The 22,126-nt window shown below is 43.8% G+C and overlaps 3 protein-coding genes across 6 annotated transcripts in view; all 3 read left to right on the forward strand.

Moving 5' to 3' along the window:
* Positions 1-691: 691 nt before the first annotated feature.
* On the forward strand, positions 692-5,150 carry DCPH1 (damage control phosphatase 1). Of its 2 annotated transcripts, none has more exons than XM_078595965.1 (5): positions 692-800; positions 2,533-2,638; positions 3,124-3,356; positions 3,467-3,632; positions 3,785-5,150. In XM_078595965.1, exons 1-5 carry the CDS (start codon positions 760-762, stop codon positions 4,556-4,558), a joined length of 1,320 nt encoding a protein of 439 aa, XP_078452091.1. In that variant the 5' UTR covers positions 692-759; the 3' UTR covers positions 4,559-5,150. The 2 variants fall into 2 exon arrangements, with proteins under 2 accessions (XP_078452091.1, XP_078452092.1); XM_078595966.1 differs by lacking the exon at positions 692-800 and adding an exon at positions 830-1,019.
* Positions 5,151-6,495: 1,345 nt separating this feature from the next.
* On the forward strand, positions 6,496-17,526 carry PPP1R36 (protein phosphatase 1 regulatory subunit 36). The gene is made up of 11 exons (XM_078595972.1): positions 6,496-6,753; positions 9,618-9,682; positions 10,611-10,697; positions 11,773-11,888; positions 12,018-12,087; positions 13,480-13,578; positions 14,015-14,155; positions 14,973-15,015; positions 15,322-15,527; positions 15,859-16,059; positions 16,739-17,526. The coding sequence occupies exons 1-11, from the start codon at positions 6,736-6,738 to the stop codon at positions 16,887-16,889; spliced, it is 1,197 nt and encodes a 398-aa protein (XP_078452098.1). The 5' UTR covers positions 6,496-6,735; the 3' UTR covers positions 16,890-17,526.
* A 1,120-nt stretch (positions 17,527-18,646) lies between these two features.
* Positions 18,647-22,126, forward strand: part of LOC144719782 (BTB/POZ domain-containing protein 3-like) — a 51,691-nt gene continuing 48,211 nt past the window's right edge. Inside the window, exon 1 of one of the 3 annotated variants that reach the window (XM_078595969.1) lies at positions 18,647-18,854. In XM_078595969.1, coding sequence (XP_078452095.1) covers positions 18,715-18,854 — 140 coding nt within the window. In that variant the 5' untranslated portion in view covers positions 18,647-18,714. The remainder of the gene's footprint in view (positions 18,855-22,126) is intronic. The other 2 variants (XM_078595968.1, XM_078595971.1) reach the window with 2 other exon arrangements.

The following is a 22,126-nucleotide window of genomic DNA, read 5'->3' on the forward strand; positions in this document are numbered from 1 at the left end:
ATAATAAATTATTACGATTCGTAATAGTGACATATAATCCCATCCACGAATAGGTGTCTGCTCACTCTCCGAATAGAAACCTGCATTTATATTATTAACATCATTTTTCTGCTATAAATTTCCACATGATAAACCACTTTGTTTAGCTATCATTTCTGATGAGGTCGCTTCTGAAACATAAGTTAATTGCTCAGTGTGATGTACCTGGTAAGATTTTTTTAAACGTTTCGTTTTATTTGTATGTTTTGCAAGTGATTCGTTTACCTTTCCTAAAGATTACATTGCTATCGTGTTTTTTTGTATTATTTGTTGTTATAACGTTCTGACCAGCCCCGACCGGACATCCGTAAAAAAAAAGCCTTATAGCTCATCGAATTCCTCCAGTGTAAATAAATAATCTAGTTATGATAAGAGCTGGTAAGTAAAAACATTGTATAGTTTTATTTGTTTATATGTTTTAATAATTAGTTTACCTTTCCTATACTTTACACTCCTATAGTGTTTTTGTATTGTTTATCATAACGTTCGGACCCGCCCCGACCGGACATCTGTAAAAACAAAAAAAGCTTCATAGCTCATCGGATTTCCTCCTGCAGCCTCAACATTCTGAACAAAGCTGCTGGGTCACGTGGCGCGCACGCGAGCGTGGGGGCGGGGCGAGACAGGGGAAGCTGGCGCGGTCACGTGGGCTCGCGCGCGTGACCCGGAAGCGGAAATCCCCCGCCAACCCCTCCCCTCTCCACACATCCAGCTGGGACCATGGAGGCGCTTCCCGATCCGCTCTCTGCTACGCGCGTCGGGTTCGTGTGCTCCCCCCTCGCCACCCACAACGCGTGCACCTGGTTTGCGAACACTCTCTCGCGTGTTTGTGTTGTAGATGTTGTGTTGGCACAGTAGGGGGCACAGGTGGTGCATCAGCCAGTCATCTCGGGCATCTCAGTCAGTCGACCCGTGGCACCACCTGGGTCTGACCTGTGACCTCCTGCCAGCGGGCGTTCGACACTTCACGTGGCCTCAAGGTGCACATGGCCTGGCACAAGCGTCGTGGTGACGTCACCGCCACTTAGTCGCGAATGGCGGTTGTTGTTGGTGTTGTGTACATTGTAGGGAGCGGTAGTGTCGCGGTCAGCGTGCTGCACTACGAACCCGCGATTCCCCGCTCACGGCGAACACCGGTGACGATTATTTGCAACCGGTCCTGGGCATCCCCTTAGGTCGACTCGGCCTCAAATTAGTAACCTGGTGCATTGTGCACTGGGAGAAACAAAGGCGGTCGGGTGTGGTGCTGGCCACACACCCCCTCGTGTGCCGTTCCGGCCTTCATAGGTGCTCGCTAACAGCACTTGCACCGACAGTCTGTTAAGGCTATACGGGGGATCTTTGTCTTTATATTTGTTGTACTGTATATGCTGCCGTGTGTTGATCGTCTTTCGCGCCGTACGAAAGAGCCACCCGTTGCTAATCGGGAGGCGCGTGAGAAGGACGACGAACTAAACACTAAACAGCAGTTCTAAAGAGATGAGTCTACGACCGACAGGATGTCCCATAAGTCTGGAATCATAGGAAAAAAGACAGCTGTGGTGCATGCAGTCTGTTAAAATTCAACAGAGAATAATGATCTGGACTCGTTATTCCTTACTCATAGGCATATTGGACCTGCAGAAACAAAAAAATATGAATAAGTTATTTTCCCATCATGATTTTAGAATTATAGGCCACACTGTAGATTTAAAAGTGCATTGCTTCCAGTGGCTTCATCGTGCGTGCACTTGTGTGTGTACACTGCAATAGTGTGCGCGCACGTATGTGTGCACGCGTGTATGTCTGTCTACTCGTGTGTGTGTGTGCGCGTACTTGTGTATACGCCCGTGCGCGCACGTATGTGTACGCAAGCGTTTGTGTGTATACTGTACTCATGTCTGTCTACACGTGTATGTGTGTAGCCTGTGTGGACGTGTCTATACACGCGTGTGTTTTTAAACGTGTGTGTGGTCTATAAGTTATCGCTCACAACACTCGCCACAACCCTATTAAGGCTGTACAGCGGATCATTTTAGTATCGCGGTCTTTGGCTGTGTCTTTTGTGTGTGTGTATTTGTGCGTTGCTGTGTATGTGCGAAAACTATTCGTGTGCAGTGATAATGATCCCAGCCACGATGGTTCCACTCCCAACGATGGATTGCACTGACACTGGGCGTGGTGGTGCCACACTTGCCACTACATGTTTGTAATACCTCCACAGCTCATTGGAGCAAGGATCGCCGTGATTTTTTTAAACAGGTTTGCTTCTTGTGCTGCCCGTGCGCTGGTAGTGAGGTGGCGGTGGGCGGGGGAGGTGGTCCTGACATGGCCTCTGGGCCTTGAAGCTTCACTGCTAAGATGCAGGGGGCCCACGTCACACGGGAGACTCCCAGTGCCTTCCTCACTGGCCATGACTCAACGCGTTAACTTTTATTTTGGCGCGTTTAGACAACGATAACGAGCAGCGTTGTTAAGTGATCGTATGTGTGTGAATTGTGCCGGCTCTCGCAGATCCTTCGCGTATCTCACTGTGAAGGACCGCCTGCCCAAAATCCTCACGCAAATTATCGACAGACTCCATCGGAGCCGCGCGAAGTTCCATGAGAAGCATGGCGAGGTGTTGTATGAGCAGTGTGTTTTTTTGTCCATGTGTTGCCACTAGTGTTTCTTGGTATTGCCACGGTGAATAGTTTTTAATTAATCTACATTCTAAAACAGCAATTCCATGTCATTATATTGAGTCACGAGGGCATCACATGGTGACCGAGGTCAAAGTCTGCTTTACGCAACAATATGGGTAATTCGCTGTAAACTGCATATTAGGCAATAATGCACGAACGTTGACATTTTTTAAACAGATTAAAGAAGCGACCGGAGGTTAAACCTGTTATAATTTTCAAATAATTTGACATTTTATATAAAACTTATAACTGAATAACATATAAAATGTACCAAAACAGTTTTACTCTGGTGTATTTCCACACATTTTAGAAGTATACCTTGGTTTTACAAATGCCATGTATACATTGGCATATTAGACATGGTTAATCTTTTTAATCAAATGCCCTCTATGCATCATTGGTATAATGTTTTCTCTGGTAGGAAGGAAGCGAGGCTGACAAGAAGATCATATCACTTCTTTCCAAACTACGTAACGAGCTTCTTACAGACAAGCCTATTACACCCTTGACCGATGGGCGACCTGATGTGGGCGAGTGGAATGCATACCTAGAGGCACAACGGTCCCTCACAGCAATGCCTAGCTGGTTTACCTCGGCATGGCTTTACGTGGAGTGCTACATGTACCGCAGAGTTCAAGAAGCCGTGGCACTTTGGTAAGGATTTTAACTTGAGCAAAATCTTAAGCATGATTCTGATTTTTAAAAAGTGCATTAGCATGACATTTCATGTGATTTGTAAACGTGAAAATATATTTTCTTCACAGCCCACCGCTCAATGATCATGATGTATTCAGTGAGCTCAAAGAGAAGAGCTTTTTTGATTCTCAGAAAGCAATCATTTCATTATGTGATCATCTTGGTGAAGTTCTAAATAAAATATCTGGATTGAATAAGGATGAAGTGAAGAAAGAATTTCAACAACTACTGCAGGTCTGTTGCAATTTTTATTTTAAAAACAAAACTGCGTAATCTGAGCGTAATTATTAATGTATACGTTTGATATATAGCAGTACATATTGACAGTTGAGTCCATGTGTAAATTTGTAAACATGTGTTAATACATTTGAATGTTGTATTGCTAGGTTTGCTTGTGGGGCAACAAGTGTGACCTCTCAATATCGGCTGGAAGAGACAACCCCCAAAAAGCAAGCCCACTGACTGGCTTAAATGATCTGAAGGCCAAAATCCTTATTGATGACACAGAAGCTGTGTGGGCCACACTAGAAGATAAACTCAAAAAGAACCCAAGCAGCACACAATGCTTTAGGCTAGACATTGTTTTGGATAATGCAGGCTTTGAGCTTTTCACTGATTTAGTATTGGCAGAATTCTTGCTAGCTTCCAAACTTGTGGATCAAATACACTTTCATGGGAAGTGTATGCCATGGTTCATTTCTGATGTCACCAAAGAAGACGTAAATTTTACTGTCCACCTCTTGATGGCAAGCAATCACCGTTGGTCTTCCAAGCTAGGAGCTGCATGGCGTAGTCATCTGAAGGATGGCTCTTGGGTATACCATGACCACATGTTTTGGACATTGCCGCACGAGTACTGCAGCATGGAGGCCATCGCACCAGACTTGTACGCGGAGCTACAGCGATCCAACCTCATCCTTTTCAAAGGCGACCTCAACTATCGCAAACTAACAGGGGATCGGCAATGGGATCACACAACAGCATTTGAGACGGCTTTGCAGGGGTTCCATCCATCAGCGCTTTGCAGTCTGCGTGCACTGAAGGCAGACTTGCAGGTTGGGCTGCAGCCTGGGATGGCTGAAACGCTCACTGCTGCAGACCCTGACTGGATGGTGTCAGGAGAATATGCTGTAATACAGTTCTCTGATGCAAAGCAGTGATTTTTTTTGTGCAAAGTTACAAACCAAATGTTCACGCTTCATTTATGATTTAAATTTGAGCAATAAATCTATGGGCTATGACGTCATCCAAAGGTTACCACTAAACTAATGACTTATCAATGGTGTGTGATCTGCCTTTAAACCTAGCAGTGCATGTTTACGAAATTAACTGAATTTCAGTTATAGCCATAGAATACCATCTGTAATTGTATAATTGCGTGAATAGTGAAGCTTCTAAGTTTATGAGAATAGTGGCAAATATGTTCCTATTTTTGAATGAAGTATTTGATTTACATATCTCATGGTCAATTTGCATATCATTACACTGAGCAAAGTTTTTCAATCAATCTCTTGCACATTTTGAGATATGTCTTTAAAGAAAAACCACTTGAGTAGATGGATTGTGGAATACTGTAGATTTTATTCCAGCCAAAATGGGTATTCATTTCAATCTGTGATCCATTACAGTATTAGGATCGATGCACTTTTATGATTTCTGTCACACGATTGTCAATATTTGACATGCAAAATGTGATGCACGTTGTTTTGAAACTGGAATGGTTGTCAGATTAAATTTATACAAGTTACACTATCCAATTGTGAAGTGTGATCATTCATCGTGATTGTGGACATATCACTGGGATTGATGTTGACGTATAATGCTACTTGCATTTGTATGTACAGCATGTTGAACGCAGCCAACCGTGATAATTAGAGGTGCGTGGGTGCTAATCGTAGGTGGAGGGGTGTGATAAACACAGGCGCGTGTGATGTCTGCAATGGCAATGTGTGGTGTGTATAATGAGTAGTGAAAGTTGTGTTTATTGGAAACATTTCCTAGAGATGATACCATGGAGATGTGCAGTGCTCCGTTGTACAAATATCTCCACGTACCTAAACAGGAATAACTCGTGTATTGTGTGAAATAGTGGATGCTATAGAATTGTTTTTGCAAAACCTACTTCCATACAACGAGCATTTGTCACTTCGATACACTCTCCATAATCTGTTCAACTTCTACGAATTCGCCCCCAGCTAGTCCACCAGTTGGTGATGACGTTCAATAGTGTAATGTACAGTATAGCATTATTTAATGATAACATTTTAAGACTAACAGAAAAGGAGCAATGCTAAAACACTATATACACATTGCATTATATTACTTGTTGATAAACAGTTGTGTTTTTATTGTTTTCATCACTCCAGTGTATCTTGTAGTACGTACCAGACTTGGGTTTATTTGAGTTGTTACCGACAATCCCGATCAGCCAAGTTGCCCGACTATTTTACAAGGGAGGTCCCGTGGTGCTGGAGCACAACAAACACAAAGACGGCATCGAAATTGCAGACGAGCACAGGATCTTTAATGGCTAACGTCTTGCACAATTAACAAAACTGAGATTGGAACAACAGTCGTAAACCAAGGTAAATACAAGCCCGCTGATACGTGCTTAAAATCAGATAAATGCCCTCTACAGCTGATAGGAGCGAACTTTAACAAGTTTCTATCTGATCTCTTTTACCAGTGGCAAAATATGATAGTAGGTTTTTACCCTTTTAACTGGTACAAAACTGACACCTTTATTCAAGGCATCATGTTTGCAATGACCACAACACAAGTAGTCAAAAAAGCAAACAAAAAGAAGCAACTCTGATAAGGATGATAATATGCACTGTGTGGGCCAATCAACTTCAAGGACAGTGCATATTATCATCCTTATCAGAGTTGCTTCTTTTTTTTTGACTACTTGTGTTGTGGTCATTGCAAACATGATGCCTTGAATAAAGGTGTCAGTTTTGTACCAGTTAAAAGGGTAAAAACCTACTATCAAGTTTCTATCTGGGAATTCACGTGGCAGCGGTCACAATGGGAAGGGGGTTGGGGCATCGGAGTGAGATGCCCTCCGCAATGACGCAAGGCTACTCGGTTGCCCGGGAACGACCGTGTCAACAAGAGTCGGATATATATATTTTTTAGTTATATACATTCGACGCTCACGGTTGTGTTTTATTGTTGTTCGTTGTTGCTATTGTTGAGTGGACAACACGGGATTGTTGGCTGTCGAGGCTTCGTGGGATGCGAGAGAGATAGGCAGAGATGTTTCGCCCGCAAATGTGAGCGAACGGATTAAAGGGATTGCAGTCGGAGCGAGTTTGGTTGGGATCGAGGCAGCGTGATGGAGCAGGTGAAGAAGGTGAGTAACAGTCCCAACTTTTGTTGCTTCCTGGAAGGGTCATTCACCCGAAACGTCGCCTCTTATATAATCGTTCTTTCTAAAATGCAGAGTTATTTACAAACGTGTCGGAGTTGTTATTGGTGCAGGATCTGGTCCGGTGACCTTTTTTTACATCTATTATGAAAGCCCAGCGTTTCGTTTGTCACCTAAATTATGAGATCCTTTCAGGAGGCCTGAATGAAAAGGTTATAGAAAGTGCTCTCCCCAGTTGTGGTATGTAAAAAGTTGATTCAACAGGCTTCCAAAAATTGCTGACCTCCCAAAAAACAAATGTCTTTTGAAGGCATATGCCTACATACAATAGAGTCAGTAGATACTACACACCCTACATACAATAGAGTCAGTAGTATCTACTACACACCCTACACACAATATAGTTAGTAGTATCTACTACACACCCTACATACAATAGAGTCAGTAGTATCTACTACACACCCTACATACAATAGTCAGTAGTGTCTACTACACACTCTACACACAATAGAGTAAGTAGTATCTACTACACACCCTACACACAATAGAGTCAGTAGTATCTACTACACACCCTACACACAATAGAGTCAGTAGTATCTACTACACACCCTACATACAATAGAGTCAGTAGTATCTACTACACACCCTACATACACTAGAGTCAGTAGTATCTACTACACACTACACACAATAGAGTGAGTAGTATCTACTACACACCCTACACACAATAGAGGCAGTAGTGTCTACTACACACCCTACACACAGTAGAGTCAGTAGTGTCTACTACACACCCTACACACAATAGAGTCAGAGTCAGTAGTGTCTACTACACACCCTACACACAATAGAGTCAGTAGTATCTACTACACACCCTACACACAATAGAGTCAGTAGTATCTACTACACACCCTACACACAATAGAGTCAGTAGTATCTACTACACACCCTACACACAATAGAGTCAGTAGTGTCTACTACACACCCTACACACAATAGAGTCAGTAGTGTCTACTACACACCCTACACACAATAGAGTCAGTAGTATCTACTACACACCCTGCACACAATAGAGTCAGTAGTATCTACTACACACCCTACATACAGTAGAGTCAGTAGTGTCTACTACACACCCTACACACAATAGAGTCAGTAGTATCTACTACACACCCTACATACAATAGAGTCAGTAGTGTCTACTACACACCCTACATACAGTAGAGTCAGTAGTGTCTACTACACACCCTACATACAGTAGAGTCAGTAGTGTCTACTACACACCCTACATACAGTAGAGTCAGTAGTGTCTACTACACACCCTACATACAGTAGAGTCAGTAGTATCTACTACACACCCTACATACAGTAGAGTCAGTAGTGTCTACTACACACCCTACATACAGTAGAGTCAGTAGTGTCTACTACACACCCTACACACAATAGAGTCAGTAGTATCTACTACACACCCTACACACAATAGAGTCAGTAGTGTCTACTACACACCCTACATACTATAGAGTCAGTAGTGTCTACTACACACCCTACATACTATAGAGTCAGTAGTGTCTACTACACACCCTACATACTATAGAGTCAGTAGTGTCTACTACACACCCTACATACTATAGAGTCAGTAGTGTCTACTACACACCCTACACACAATAGAGTCAGTAGTGTCTACTACACACCCTACACACAATAGAGTCAGTAGTGTCTACTACACACCCTACATACTATAGAGTCAGTAGTATCTACTACACACCCTACATACAATAGTCAGTAGTATCTACTACACACCCTACATACAATAGTCAGTAGTATCTACTACACACCCTACATACAATAGTCAGTAGTATCTACTACACACCCTACATACAATAGTCAGTAGTATCTACTACACACCCTACACACAATAGAGTCAGTAGTGTCTACTACACACCAGTGGCGGCTCCTGCAAAATCTCTCAGGGGGGGGCAAATGTCTGGATGATTGATAAGGATAAGGTCCACCCATGCAATGAATAAATTAACAGCTTAAGCATGTAAAGGCAACTTCACTTCTTTAATATTAATGAAAAATAAAGTGACTCTAACAATACATCTTGTTTGTTTCTATACTCACTATTAAAACAAACCACTCACGTTTATTTTATTAAAGATTCCACTAGGTGGCGATAAATTATATTGTTGGATGAAACGTGCTTACGTATGATGACGTTAACACGTATGATGACGTAAGCACGTTAGGGCGAGCCCTCCCGGAAGCCATAGAGAATGCATTGCAGCGCCCCCGTTCGAAAAAAAACATCTTTGAATGTAAGTCTATGGGGCCACTCGGGGCGATTCTCAGCCGTAGTGAAATCGCCCAAAAAGAGGCGGTACTCCACAGAACGTGACATGACGCTGATTTGACTATATCCAGAGGCTGACAGTGACGGCTAGCGTGACTCTGTGGTTGAATGACATTGGTGGTGCGTCGCCCAATCGCCCTAATGAAGAAACCGCCCCTGCTACACACCCTACACACAATAGAGTCAGTAGTGTCTACTACACACCCTACACACAATAGAGTCAGTAGTATCTACTACACATGGGGGGTTGGGGAAGAGGACATTAGTGGGGGCGACTGTAGAGGTGCGAAAGCGCTGAGAAGCCCTCTGCACGAGCTAGAACAAGGTGGCCATAGGCCACCGAAATTCTAGTTTTTTTTAAACTGTTGCTGAGCACAGGCCCAAAACATTCAGCAGTGGATTGACAACGAGATGGTACACGTACATTCCATGTGTGGCCCAATAGTGTGAGTGTAGATGTGTAAATGTGTTGATTCATGGATTTATTGGACTGTGTTTCCAGCCCCCAATGTGTGCTCCTGGACGCTGGTGCTGGAGGGATGAGACAAAGTCTCTGGAGTTCGTGAGGTATCTGGCAGCGTGGTCTTACCTGTAATCGTGTCTTCTCTATACCCTGTGTCACTTATGGCCAACTTCTCTTCACTTTAAATGTTTATAAGGACCAATACCTCAGCCCTGGCTGATCATTGTTTTAATGCTGTGGGCACACACGAAATAGATTTTTCCAAGACGAAGATACTTTGTAAACCCACTGGCTATCAAAGATTCGTTCATGAAGCTATCCAGATATCTAAACACAGGCACGTTTTCAACCGAGAAGATGGGTACAAACTGAACAATCATTGGAAGGACGTTATTATTTAACCAGTTTAAGTCATAACTGGCTGTGATGTTCTCAGCCTACCACCTTCCAATGTTAGTTGTTATTTTCGGCCCTCTGATTTTTTACATTAACAGATTAAAGTTCTCACTAACACAGCTACCTCGCGCGCCATCCTCGAGGCGGCTGCTTCACGATCCCGCATGCTATTCTCTTACATTAATATAGTCACTTTGGCACGCTCGCTATGGAGGATGCTCGGCGATCTCCCATTAACATGCTAATCTCTCACATTAACATAGGCACCTTGGTGCACTCGCCGTGTAGAAGGCTCGGCGATCTTGCATTGACATGCTAATTTTTGCCTGGCAGCCCTCTGATTGGTGGAAAGCCCACCACCGCCGCGGATGCTGCCCACCACTTTCATTGGCATTGGCTGCTGGCATTTGGGCTATGTCCATTTCAAACCTTTATAAGCAGTTGTCTTTAGAAGATAATCCCCCTTTTCCTGAAGACGACCGCTTGTGTTGCGATCGAAACATCGATATATTTTTTAATTTTTTTCTGTCTACGTGGCTTTACCGAAAGACCCAAGAATATGAATTCCTGCAGTCACGAAAGCTTTAAGTCAAGTTTGAGATGTTCCCATTGCTTACTTGAGGTTTGTGCTGGCAGTGCTTTCGCATCACCAGACGGGAAAGAGAGGAAAAAGAGGCACAAGGGGCTTCTGCTGCGAGAGGTTGGGGTGAGGCACAGCGACAGGTGAGAAGGGTCACTTCTTATTATTTGGTTTATGTCTTCTATAGCTCTAAAGAATAGTAATTCCTGCAGTCACGAAAGCTTTAAGTCAAGATTTAAGGGTCACTTCTGTCCATGTTAGAGACGCATATCCATAGAGAGGATTAAAGCAGCTGCCTAGTGTTTAGTGCATTGAACTATTAATATCATGGGGAGGCCCTCATCCAGCAGTGGAATTATATCAGGATGTATGTTTTAATTGTTTTAATTTAAATCCATAGAAGATGCTCAGGGTCAAGGGGCAGATCTGTAGCAGAGCTCTCAAGAGAAGAAGTTTATGTCTTCTATAGAAGAATACTGAGAAGTTCACATCCGCACCTCCGATTAGCACGGTTGGCTATGTACGGTGCGAAAGAAGTTAAACATACATCTTCATTGGCAATGGCGGAGCCAGGATTTTCAGGTAGGGGGGGCATCCCCTCCAGCAATGAAAAATTATAGGAGTTGTTAGTAAGTAAGGACTTGTCCCTTGCTTTTTATTCGACGTGTGTGCGGCGATGGCGCAGCCATCGATCGAGGGTCGAATTCGAACCGCGTTGTGTGATCGGCATCGCGCTCGCTGAAGGTGTTTGCCTTCAGGGAAGTCGTGTACTGTATACGCAACTACACACAATTCTGGGAGTCACTTATAACTGCTTTTCCGTTACTTATTGCCAATTATGAACTCAGACTATTGTCCTATCATCTCATAGAGTCCCTGGCACATAATAATATGCTACACAGTGGCAGTGGGGGTCGCAAAATGCCGATTTATTACTAATAAACCCCAATGATCCGATCGAAATTAGGGATTTCGATCGGATCATTGGGGGGGGGAGGGGCACGTCCCTCCCCCCCCACTGGCTCCGCCAGTGTCCATTGGCAACCCTGAGCTGATGATGTTAATTCAACATTCCTCTGGCAAGCACCAGTCTTTGCATAGGACAACCTATTTTCATAATGCTATTTTTTTTAAAGTTATAAACGATTGTGGGTGGATTAACTTATAAAGATTCTTGGTGAAACATGATGTCACTGTCATGTTGTCATGTCTCCACAGAGCATCGACGGATGAAGGAAGTGTGAGCAGCTCGACTGGGTGGCGCCCTGGTGGTGGCTCCCTGCAGCCTGCGTCCCAGCAGGAGTCTGACACTGTTACAGTGCACCATGTGAAATGTGGGGATTACACGCCAGCTTAGATTATTTGATTTGTTGCACCATGGTTCTTGACGATGTGCACCGCGATACTCTACATTACTTTTGAGGGATTTGTAAATTATCTATAAATCAATTCTCTGCTCCTAGATGTTGCACTCAGCACTTTGGAAGAAACTATTGAAGCCCAGTTGTCACCTTCGTTTGTGGATATGATAATGTAAGTATGAATACCATTGTAAGTGTTAAAAGTATTATTTTATACATTTGTAATGACGACTTGACACACTTCTCTTGAGATGGCACTTTATTGAAGACACGTTCACTTGACATCAGGCGGAGACCCCCACTGCAATAGCCGGAAGTCTCCCGCGCATCTCCCTTTTAAATCAACACGAGGCCACGCCCCCCTTCTCGATCATTCTCGCTGACTCTGGATGCTCGCTCCACCGGCAGACTCGACCGTCCTTGTCTCGGCCTCGCTGTGCACTGTGTTGCACCGCTAGCTGAGTAGTTAACCTCGCATCCAATAAACCCTCGGAGCCAGGGTGAACATCCAACTCCAAACGTCATTTATTGATTTTAACGAGGTAAAACTGGTAAGAAAACAGCACAGATACAGCATCTGTTAATACCCGGAAACACCAACAATGAATGAACACCACAGCAATATAACATTGTCTTAGATAACATGTTTCTAAACAATAGATCCTGGATGGACCAGGCCCCTACATTACCACTGAATAACTATACAAGAGCATTAGCTGCTGTTACATAAAGGCACATCGTGTATTCATCACACTGCACCCCAAATGTACAGTATTACACATAACACTAAATTGTGGATGAGATATTTCGTGATCCTTGCTCTCAGGATCGCAATATAGTTACTTGGGTACAAGTTTGACTCGACTTATTACATTACAAGTAGCATTCACAATAAGGAAAGTAGCAGGCTTCGTTATTAACTAGGCCTCGTATTTTTCATAACAATTTAACAGCATTATAAAGGCATTTGCATCATTATAACGGTCATTCTAACATTATAACAGCATTGCCAATATAAGAACATCAACGAACTTACAGACAATGTTTCTTAAAGTCCCACAATGGAAAATTGTGGCTGGCTTCATTGGGACTCGATGTGTGCCGCCATCTTGAATTATGTGTGTAATGGCCGACGCCCACGTGGTTGAAGGGGAATCTTAAATCGCAACTTCCTGGTCACGTGACCAAAATTAGCATAAAAAACAGGAAATTCCTGTGTACATACGCCCCCCCCCCATCTGCCGTGAGGCAAAACCCCTGCCGTGAGGCAGAACAGTCCTCTTCCGTCACGTGACCACGCTCCCTTCTCGAACATTCCCATAGCCACCAGTCCCTTCGAATTCCCAACTGACTCCCCTGTCATTACCTCCTGTGGCCACTAGTGCAATCGTACTGTAAGCTGTCATTACCTCCCGTGGCCACTAATCCCTCACACCGCATGCAGGCTCTATAGTCATTACATATTTATGAAAAACTAGATAACTTTCAAACTTTTATATTCAATAAATTATACAGCACAGTTTTTTTTAATATATAATTTGTTGATTTTTTGTTGTTGTTGCAGGACCCAGCAGTTTGATGATTTTTTGAAATCTCTTCTAAGCTACATGTCATGTTTCTTTGTCAAAATTGCACTTGAAAAACGACCAAAACCCCTGATGGCGTACGTAGCTCATGACATTACACTGAATCTCGATAAACACTCAGATAAATTGCATTTCATTCGTTGAGTGGCATATAATGTGTATTAGCATGCATAAGTCACGTATAATTCAAACATAACGAATTTCAGGAATGCTAACTGCATGAGACAGAACATGTACATTGGGCTGTCTGCTCGTATTTATTCCAGACCCATTCAATAAACTGCTCAGTGTATTTGCAATGTCATCAATGGTGCCGTAAATATAATGTACTATCAACCCACATACGTACATTAGATATCTGACTAATGATTTTCACTTTCACAATACATAATTATATATGTGTAAATCTGCATTGTTGTGTGCGTGTGTGTGTACACTATGTCTGAACTCCACGTGTAAATGACATTTCACTGTGTCTGGTGTCTTTGTTTACGCTGTTGGTGTGTGCCACAGAGAGCCAAGTGCGTCGGAGCAGCGAGAGCTGGCGGAGGTGCTGGAGGCTGTGGCGTGTGCTCACCAACACGTGGCGTGCACCTACTGCGTGCTGCTGCTGGGCATCGGCCTCCAGCGGCACCACCACATGGCCTGTGGCTCGTGAGCCTCGCACCAAGCCTGTGATTGTATCTATGTAGAAGCTTGATATTCTGAATGAGTCCGCTTAATTATAAAACAAGACTTATTTTTCATAATTGACTCAAATTGTAAAAAAAATAAGACATTGTGCTCTGCTCCTTGTGAAAGAAAATCATCGGGGCATTCTAAAAAATATGTTCTTCTTATCAGTGCCATTGAGCAGTGATTCAAGTATGGGGGAATTAGTTCCCCTATGACCCTTCATGGTACAAAGGGGGAATGCTGGGGAAATGTTTCTGCCATAAGCATGACTGCCCTTCCGCGCCCTGCCATCTTGGCGCCCGCTTTCTATCTGCTTTAACCAATGATATTGAATCTTAATTTGAAGCTTTCGTGACTGCAGGAATCCATACCCTTTGGTTCTTTCAGGAAAAGTCACGTAGAAAAATAATAATAGATCACGACGTTTCGATGGCCACACAAGCGATCCAACCTGAGGATGAGACATGATATAGAGTTATATATTGATTTCAAAGGGAAGGATAAAACATCATTTGGATCTATTTGTATGAGCTTCACATGCACTTTTTAAACTACCTCATAGGATGCGTGCCACATTCATACTGTAAATTTAATAATTGAATATAGCACTTAAGCAATATTACTTTTGATATTACCCTAAGATAATAAACCTGAAGAGTTGCCAGCTGAAAATTATGGAGTGGCAAAATTAAATCAGACTGAATGTAAATGTTCGAGATATACAATAGTTGAAGCAATCGTTGCATGAATGTATATATATCAAAAAAACTTCCTTTGTCTATTAAATATTTTGCAGGAAAAAGACTTCTTCAACACATAGTGACAGAAACATGTATGAGGTCAGGATTACCATTTTTTTATTACACTGCCAGTGGCACGTTGCTGTAACTTCAAAATAACTACCTGTGAAGTTAGCATGTAATGTAAAACAAGTAGCAATGTAAAGAAATATCTACAGAAGTTGCCTATAAGCACTGCACACTTATGATAAGCACTGAACATTTATGAATTATTTTTATTTGCTGGGTTTAGGCTTGTCTAACATATACATTATATGTCAGGCAGCTAAAAAAAACTGTGTTTATAATGACAATATTTAAAGCTGGATTTCCTAAAATGTGTGCATGCTTGTGACCACCACACAGTACCTGTACGAGTTGTGCATCTTGGCATCCTGGGTGACCTTTCGACGGCAAGACCTAGAACTCATTGAGCAGGAGCTGAGCCGGCTGCTTCGCTCAGATGCCTTCAACTTAGCCCCGAGGGCACGTGAGGATGACCTGGAGGAGGAAGAGGAAGTTTGCAATGCAGGGCCTGAGGGCAGGAGAAGAATTACACAGGCAGAATTCAGGTGCACATCTTCTGGCTTCCAACCAATCAGCTTTGATGTAATAATATGGGTAGCTATTATATATGAAAAGTGGTCCCCTGATTGTTCAAGAAAAGACAGTTTACATTATTTATAATCTGTACGTATATTTTAAGTTGTCTTAATTGATTCCTGTTTTAAGATTAAGTATTATGCATACAGTATATGATATCACAGTAACCACAGAATATTACAGGTGAATATTTTTTACTTTGTATACAGTACGTGCAGCATTAGAATGAATGTATTAAAAATAGGTTAAGCATATGCAAACATAATTGACCTTTTACCATTGTTCGTCTTGTTCTTTCAGAAAAATGTACCCAAAACGTCCGGCCATAATGAGCGTTGTAACCCAGCGATCTCCCGCATTGGTTTCTCTCCTACCGACACCCAAAGAGGAGTCCCTCTACCTATTCAAGCCACTCCGCTTGCCTGTCCATACCTCTACATTCCCTGCAACAGCTCCAGGGATCAGCACAATACCCACTGCAGAGGAATGCCCAGAAATTAAGTATGTTATTATTTCACAATGCTTATATCATAGTTCATAGTATTATAGTTGGACCATTTCCTATATTTACATCCCTCATAATGAGTCTCAACTGCATGGATGTCAGTAAGCTCTAGTGCTAAACCTTTTAAGTGATAAACCCTATGCATGAGTCTTCTCTGGTTAAGTGTGATGACATTCTTTTTCATTATCTTTTTCCCAAATTTATTCCAAGTGGCATAAATTATGCAGTTGGAGCTCTTGCAGAGCAGTGCACACCCCATGTGTTAAGAGAATTGCCCGCAAAAGAAGAGTTAATCAAACTACAGTACTTTTGAGATCCTTTTAAATTACATTTTTATTGTCACGCGAGCAGCACACTTTCTCACATGCCCTACTAGAGAGTATGGTTTATATGTTTATATGTATATATAATCTCAGAGTAGGAGTTTTGTAAGATTAAGTGAATAAGCACCTCTATTGTGAATGTATTTTTTTATGTAGAGCTATTAGTGACACTTGAGATCCTGCTTTTATCACAGGTGAAGTGCCAGCTCAGGACTCAGACTTGAGTCACTCATTATCATTTTTTAGGGTAAACACAAATAGACTCGTGTAATGCACGGTTTCTCTGTCATGTTTATTCAGCTACTTATCCATGATGCAATATTTTGGTTCCTTTCATCTTCTGTGCCTGCAGGGTGGGCATCATTGGGGAACCACTAAGCCTGTTTGTTGTGAGCACGCTGATGCCACTGGAGCCAGAGCAGGAGTGGGGAAAGGAGGAGGAGCTGGAGATGGTGCCTAAGGAAACTGCAGGACCCAGTGGAGGGGATTCAGATCTAGCCTGAACTGTCAGCATCATAATTCAGGCATTTGGGCATCATCCTTGTCACAAACATATTTCGTATAAAGTTGGACAATTTGACTCCTACACCACCAAGTGATGCCTGTGGGTTTAAGAAGGCACAATGACAGGCTGAAAACTTTGCATTAAAATGACCTGTGATTTAATTATTTACAAATGTATTTTAGGCAATAGGTTATATAACAAATTCCAGATTTTTTCTAATTATTGCCCAGAGGTTGTTATTGCATAATACATGTTCTCAAAGGTCACTCCCCTAATACTCTTATATAAGCGCACAACTTTATCTGTGATGAACGCTGCACTTTCCGTCGTTTTCATGCAGGGGGCGCTGCAAACCTACGCGCCCCCTGCATGAACGACGGAGGCGCAGGGACAGACGTTTGATTATGTTGGAATCGATCTGCAGACGGCGGTCTTCTCGCACAGCCAGCTCTGTGTCGCCTTATCTCGATCCCGCAATCCCAAACAGGTGAAAGTTCGCATCGAACCGAACCCCCAGCAAGGCCATCTACTTAAACACGAAAGAAAATCCACACGAAATGTCCTTTTCAATGAAGTCTTCCAGATGTAAAATGATATAAGCTTTTAATTAAGAAATACAATTATAGAATTCAAAACATAATACAATTCTTAGATGTTTCATTTGAAAACATCAAAACGGAGCATCGGGTACTTGCATGAATGCGTCGTTCGTGTGAAATTTTTTTGTGACTTTCCTGGCCGAAGGCCGTAAATGTTTGTGAGGGGTGCCAATCAATTGGTTATTTTGGATAAAAACAACAGCACTTCCCCCTGTGTATCTCAAACAGTAAGCATTCTAATTATGAAGCTAAACATGTAACTGTTGGCTTCCCCACAAAGCGGAAGTCATTTATCATCAGAGATATGATGTGTTAATGTAACACTCAACCAGGATTTGAACTCACAGTCTTGTGGTTAGTAAGCTTGTGTTAGTAAGCTTGTGTTAGTAAGCTTGTTAATCTACCGCTGAGCCACCAGGCCAGATTACCAGTGTACATTGCGCATTAATAATGCTACATAATTTTACTCATTACAGTAATTGGCATAGCTTACACATCTTTTTAATGCCATTGTGTTATATACCAAATAATAATCGTACGATATGGTATTCTTCCACCATTCTCGTATTTCGATGTGATGTTGCACCTTGGTAAAATTGCGAAATACATTTTATGGTGTTAAATTATGAAAGTGCACCGCATCCTGTATGCAACTTCTCATAAGCCTGCCCCATCTCTAAGGCTACACTCCAGATACGAAGTGTCACCTCTTTCTAATGGATTGATGAATTAGTTAAAGGGTGCCATTCACTGGGATTAGGCCGAATGAAAACCAATTTCTGTCATGGAGAAAAAAATTGAAAATGTCAAAGAATAAATTACCAATAACGGTAATATGCATACAAATCACATTTTATTAGTTTTTTAATGGGCAGGTGTATTGGGGATGTTTCACACACTGCAGGGAGAAATCTCCAAATCACCACGACTATACTCGATCTCCAATATTGGAAGCTTAGGGTTGAACGAGGTAAGTACTTGAATGGAAGACTGTCTGGAAATACCAGACGGTGTCGAATCTTAACCCAAAAAAAAACCCATGTACTGTATTATGAATATTGGTCGCGAAAGCCTACGTGTTAAAGGACATCAATGTTATGAATATCACGAGTGTTTCCACTAGGGGGCAGTGCAGGCCCCTTATAACACTTCGGGGCGCCGGATATCCCTGCATTTCACACTCGGAGCACTGGGGTGCAGTAGCAGCTCTCGTTTCAAGAGGAAATGGTGGAAGAGCAAGAGACGAGGCGAAATAAATCCCCGTACCGTTTGTTGAGCGGAGGACATTCGGTCCTCTTTTTAAGTACTGTACCTGCGGAAACACCCTCAAGACACTCTCCCTGTGTCACTAACCCTTCCAGCAGGTAAGCGCCCTGCAGAAGTGGCAGGGGTGGTGTGATGTGGGGATTCTGACGACGCTGGCTGTAGACGTTTTGTTTGTGTTGTCATCCCGAGCCCGGCCTCAACTAGGCCACGAAACCATCTCTCCCTTGGTTTGACCATAAGCGTGCAACGAGACGTCACTACAGAAGTTCTGACTGACCACTTTTATTTGTCACAATAATTACCACCACCGTCATCATCATCATCACAGTTAATTTACGGTGAACCAGAGCCATGCCCCCCTCCCCAACGACTGCGAAGAGGCAGTTTAACCGTGGGCAGCTTTGGGCCACGACGTGGCACCCATCCCCGTGGCTTGTTTTGCCTCGACGAATGTTGTGGTGGCCACCACGTGTGGCCACCTACTCCGCCCGTTGTGGCCCCCACGGTGGGCACCCACTCGGGCCCGTTGTGGCCACCACGGTGGCCACCCACTCGGGCCCGTTGTGGCCACCACGGTGGCCACCCACTCGGGCCCGTTGTGGCCACCACGGTCGGCACCCACTCCGCCCGTTGTGGCCCCCACGGTGGGCACCCACTCGGGCCCGTTGTGGCCACCACGGTGGCCACCCACTCGGGCCCGTTGTGGCCACCACGGTGGCCACCTACTCGGGCCCGTTGTGGCCACCACGGTCGGCACCCACTCCGCCCGTTGTGGCCCCCACGGTGGGCACCCACTCGGGCCCGTTGTGGCCACCACGGTGGCCACCCACTCGGGCCCGTTGTGGCCACCACGGTGGCCACCCACTCGGGCCCGTTGTGGCCACCACGGTCGGCACCCACTCCGGCCCGTTGTGGCCAACACGGTGGGCACCCACTGCCCGTTGTGGCCACCACGGTGGGCACCCATTCCGCCCGTTGTGGCCATGTGTGGCCACCCACTCCGCCCGTTGTGGCCACCACGGTGGCCACCCACTCCGCCCGTTGTGGCCCCCACGGTGGCCACCCACTCCACCCGTTGTGGCCACGTGTGGCCTGAAATAGCCTCCTCAGCTGCCCGTGCGTGCCCAGTTGTGCCCACCGGGCGGAGGGGAGGCGTGGACAAGCGACAGCTGTGCCAGACCCCAGAGCCACGTTAGAAGACACCTATTGCTGGTGCAGCTGTTGGGATATTTTAGGGGGCATTATTGTGATAATGCATCATCATTGATGCCTGTGCTCTGCCCCCCCTCCCCCCAACGCTTTTCCCACTTGTGCCACTCTTGCTAATGTGACGGGGTTACTTCTGTCTATATACCACGGGTCGGCTGGTACAAGAGAACGAGTGGCGTGTGTGTTTCGTGACCTCGAGTGATTGTTGGCTTGGCTCTGGGGTGATGGCTGTCACTTCCAAAGGTTGCTACCCGGGTTGCTCAATCAAAGTTGGGGGGGCAAATGTTGGTTTTGTTGAGCGGTCAGCAGCTTGAGCCCTCTTCCAGGGTGGAGGGCATGTGAAATCCGCTGTTTGGACATTAAAGATATTCCAACAGCACACCCTTTGAAATAGCAGACAGCGTGCGTGTTAATCATGCATATGAACGAAATTACATTCGGAAACCCGCTGGGAGCCCTGCAGAATGCGATTGTTTTGGCATTTCCACATTTTTAAACACAGCACGGTACCTATACATTACAAGTGTGGTACATATTTCATGCTATGTCTGGTTGTGGACCGGTGACCTGCCAAATCCGCAGATGGCCACTGTGGTTCAAGTGTGATTCAATATCTGCGTGGGGAGGCCTTCATCCAGCAGTGGATTGACAAGCGGCTGCAAATTGTTACTGCACGGTAGTTAGAATTGCATTGTGTAGTGCTGTACTCGATTCAGCATTGTGAAAATGAACGAAAACATTGTTTGGGTGATGGTGCTGCGAGTGACAGTGGTGCACACGCACACAATATCCAAGAAAACATCAACACATTCGTAAATAACACAGCCGTAAACGGTAACATATATAACAGACGACATTTTGGGCAATTGCTATGAAGAAGGGGCATTGCCTGAAACGTTGACTGGTTATATTTTCATTGAAGGCGGTGCTATTTACGAAATGCTTCGAGTTTTTAGTGAAACTTAAATACGGTGTTTGCATCCTTCACAGCTTCGCTTGGTAAATACATTGCAACGACCACGTGCCACCCTTTTCCTAAGGCATGCCTCGCTGAGTTCAACAAACATCAACAACTCACACACACACAAGGTAGCTTCTCACGTGGGTTTTTCTTTTGCCAGAGTTTTTAAATGGCTTTTAATCCCTTTAAAAACAAGCTCGTACAAACACTCTTTTGAAGCCACCGTGGTTGGTCCCTGGCTTAAAGCCATGTACCAAAGTCACCCAAACTTGTAGTGTTAATAATTTAGGAAAACACTCTTAACTTTCAACAGAGCAATTGCTTGTTTATGTGATGATTTCACGCCAAGCCTGTTGAGGATTAATATGCAGCATTTACAGCACTTGGCTTCATACTGCCTAATCCTGTTAAATTATGCTGATGAGGATACATGTGCCTGGATTATGATATTAACTCCAGCACACTACTGCAGCGGCAACACGCATAACGATGCTGCCCAGAGGCAACGTGATTTTGTGCCTTTCTACATTGCAGAAATGCGGTACAGCACAGCACTTTTGATGCTCTAAGTATAGACATTAATATGTGACGACTGTATTTGCACAGTTGAATGGGATTTTTCCTATGGAGACCTCGGTAAACATGGAACGTTGGGGTCAAGGGTTCCAACAATATGCCAGCCTTGGCTTAGCGTTGCATGTTTATTGGGGACACGGATCCAATTGAAATATCAACATGTCGTGAAGTTGGTTACTACATACAGTACTGTATTGCAAACCTGTATCTAGAGCAATGAGGCATCGTTTGTCACTTTGGGTTCTTATGAATACAAATTCAAACGAGAACTTGATCTCCACTTTCAAGCCCGTTGCAGCTTAAGTTCACAAATTCTTCAAGCACACCTCCCGTGTGATAAAATTGCATATTATTTAAACATCAAAGGGTGATATTGCATACAAAAATTATATTTCATAGGATGTTCAAAGGAAACCCCAACAAAACAATCTCAATTTGTACGTGCACATGAATTCACTTAATTTTTTTTTCCATTTAGTGACAATTACCTGCCCAAGAGAGAGGGCAGCTCCTGCAGATTGAGAATGTTTTCCATAAGAGGTCTTTTGGGTTGGATCGCGTAAATATAAATGTGTCGTTAAACCTGTCACCACCCGACACAGCCAATTAGCATACATGTCAACC

The sequence above is a fragment of the Lampetra planeri genome, chromosome 7 (assembly GCF_965212315.1).
Source record: "Lampetra planeri chromosome 7, kcLamPlan1.2.h2, whole genome shotgun sequence".
NCBI lineage: Eukaryota > Metazoa > Chordata > Hyperoartia > Petromyzontiformes > Petromyzontidae > Lampetra > Lampetra planeri.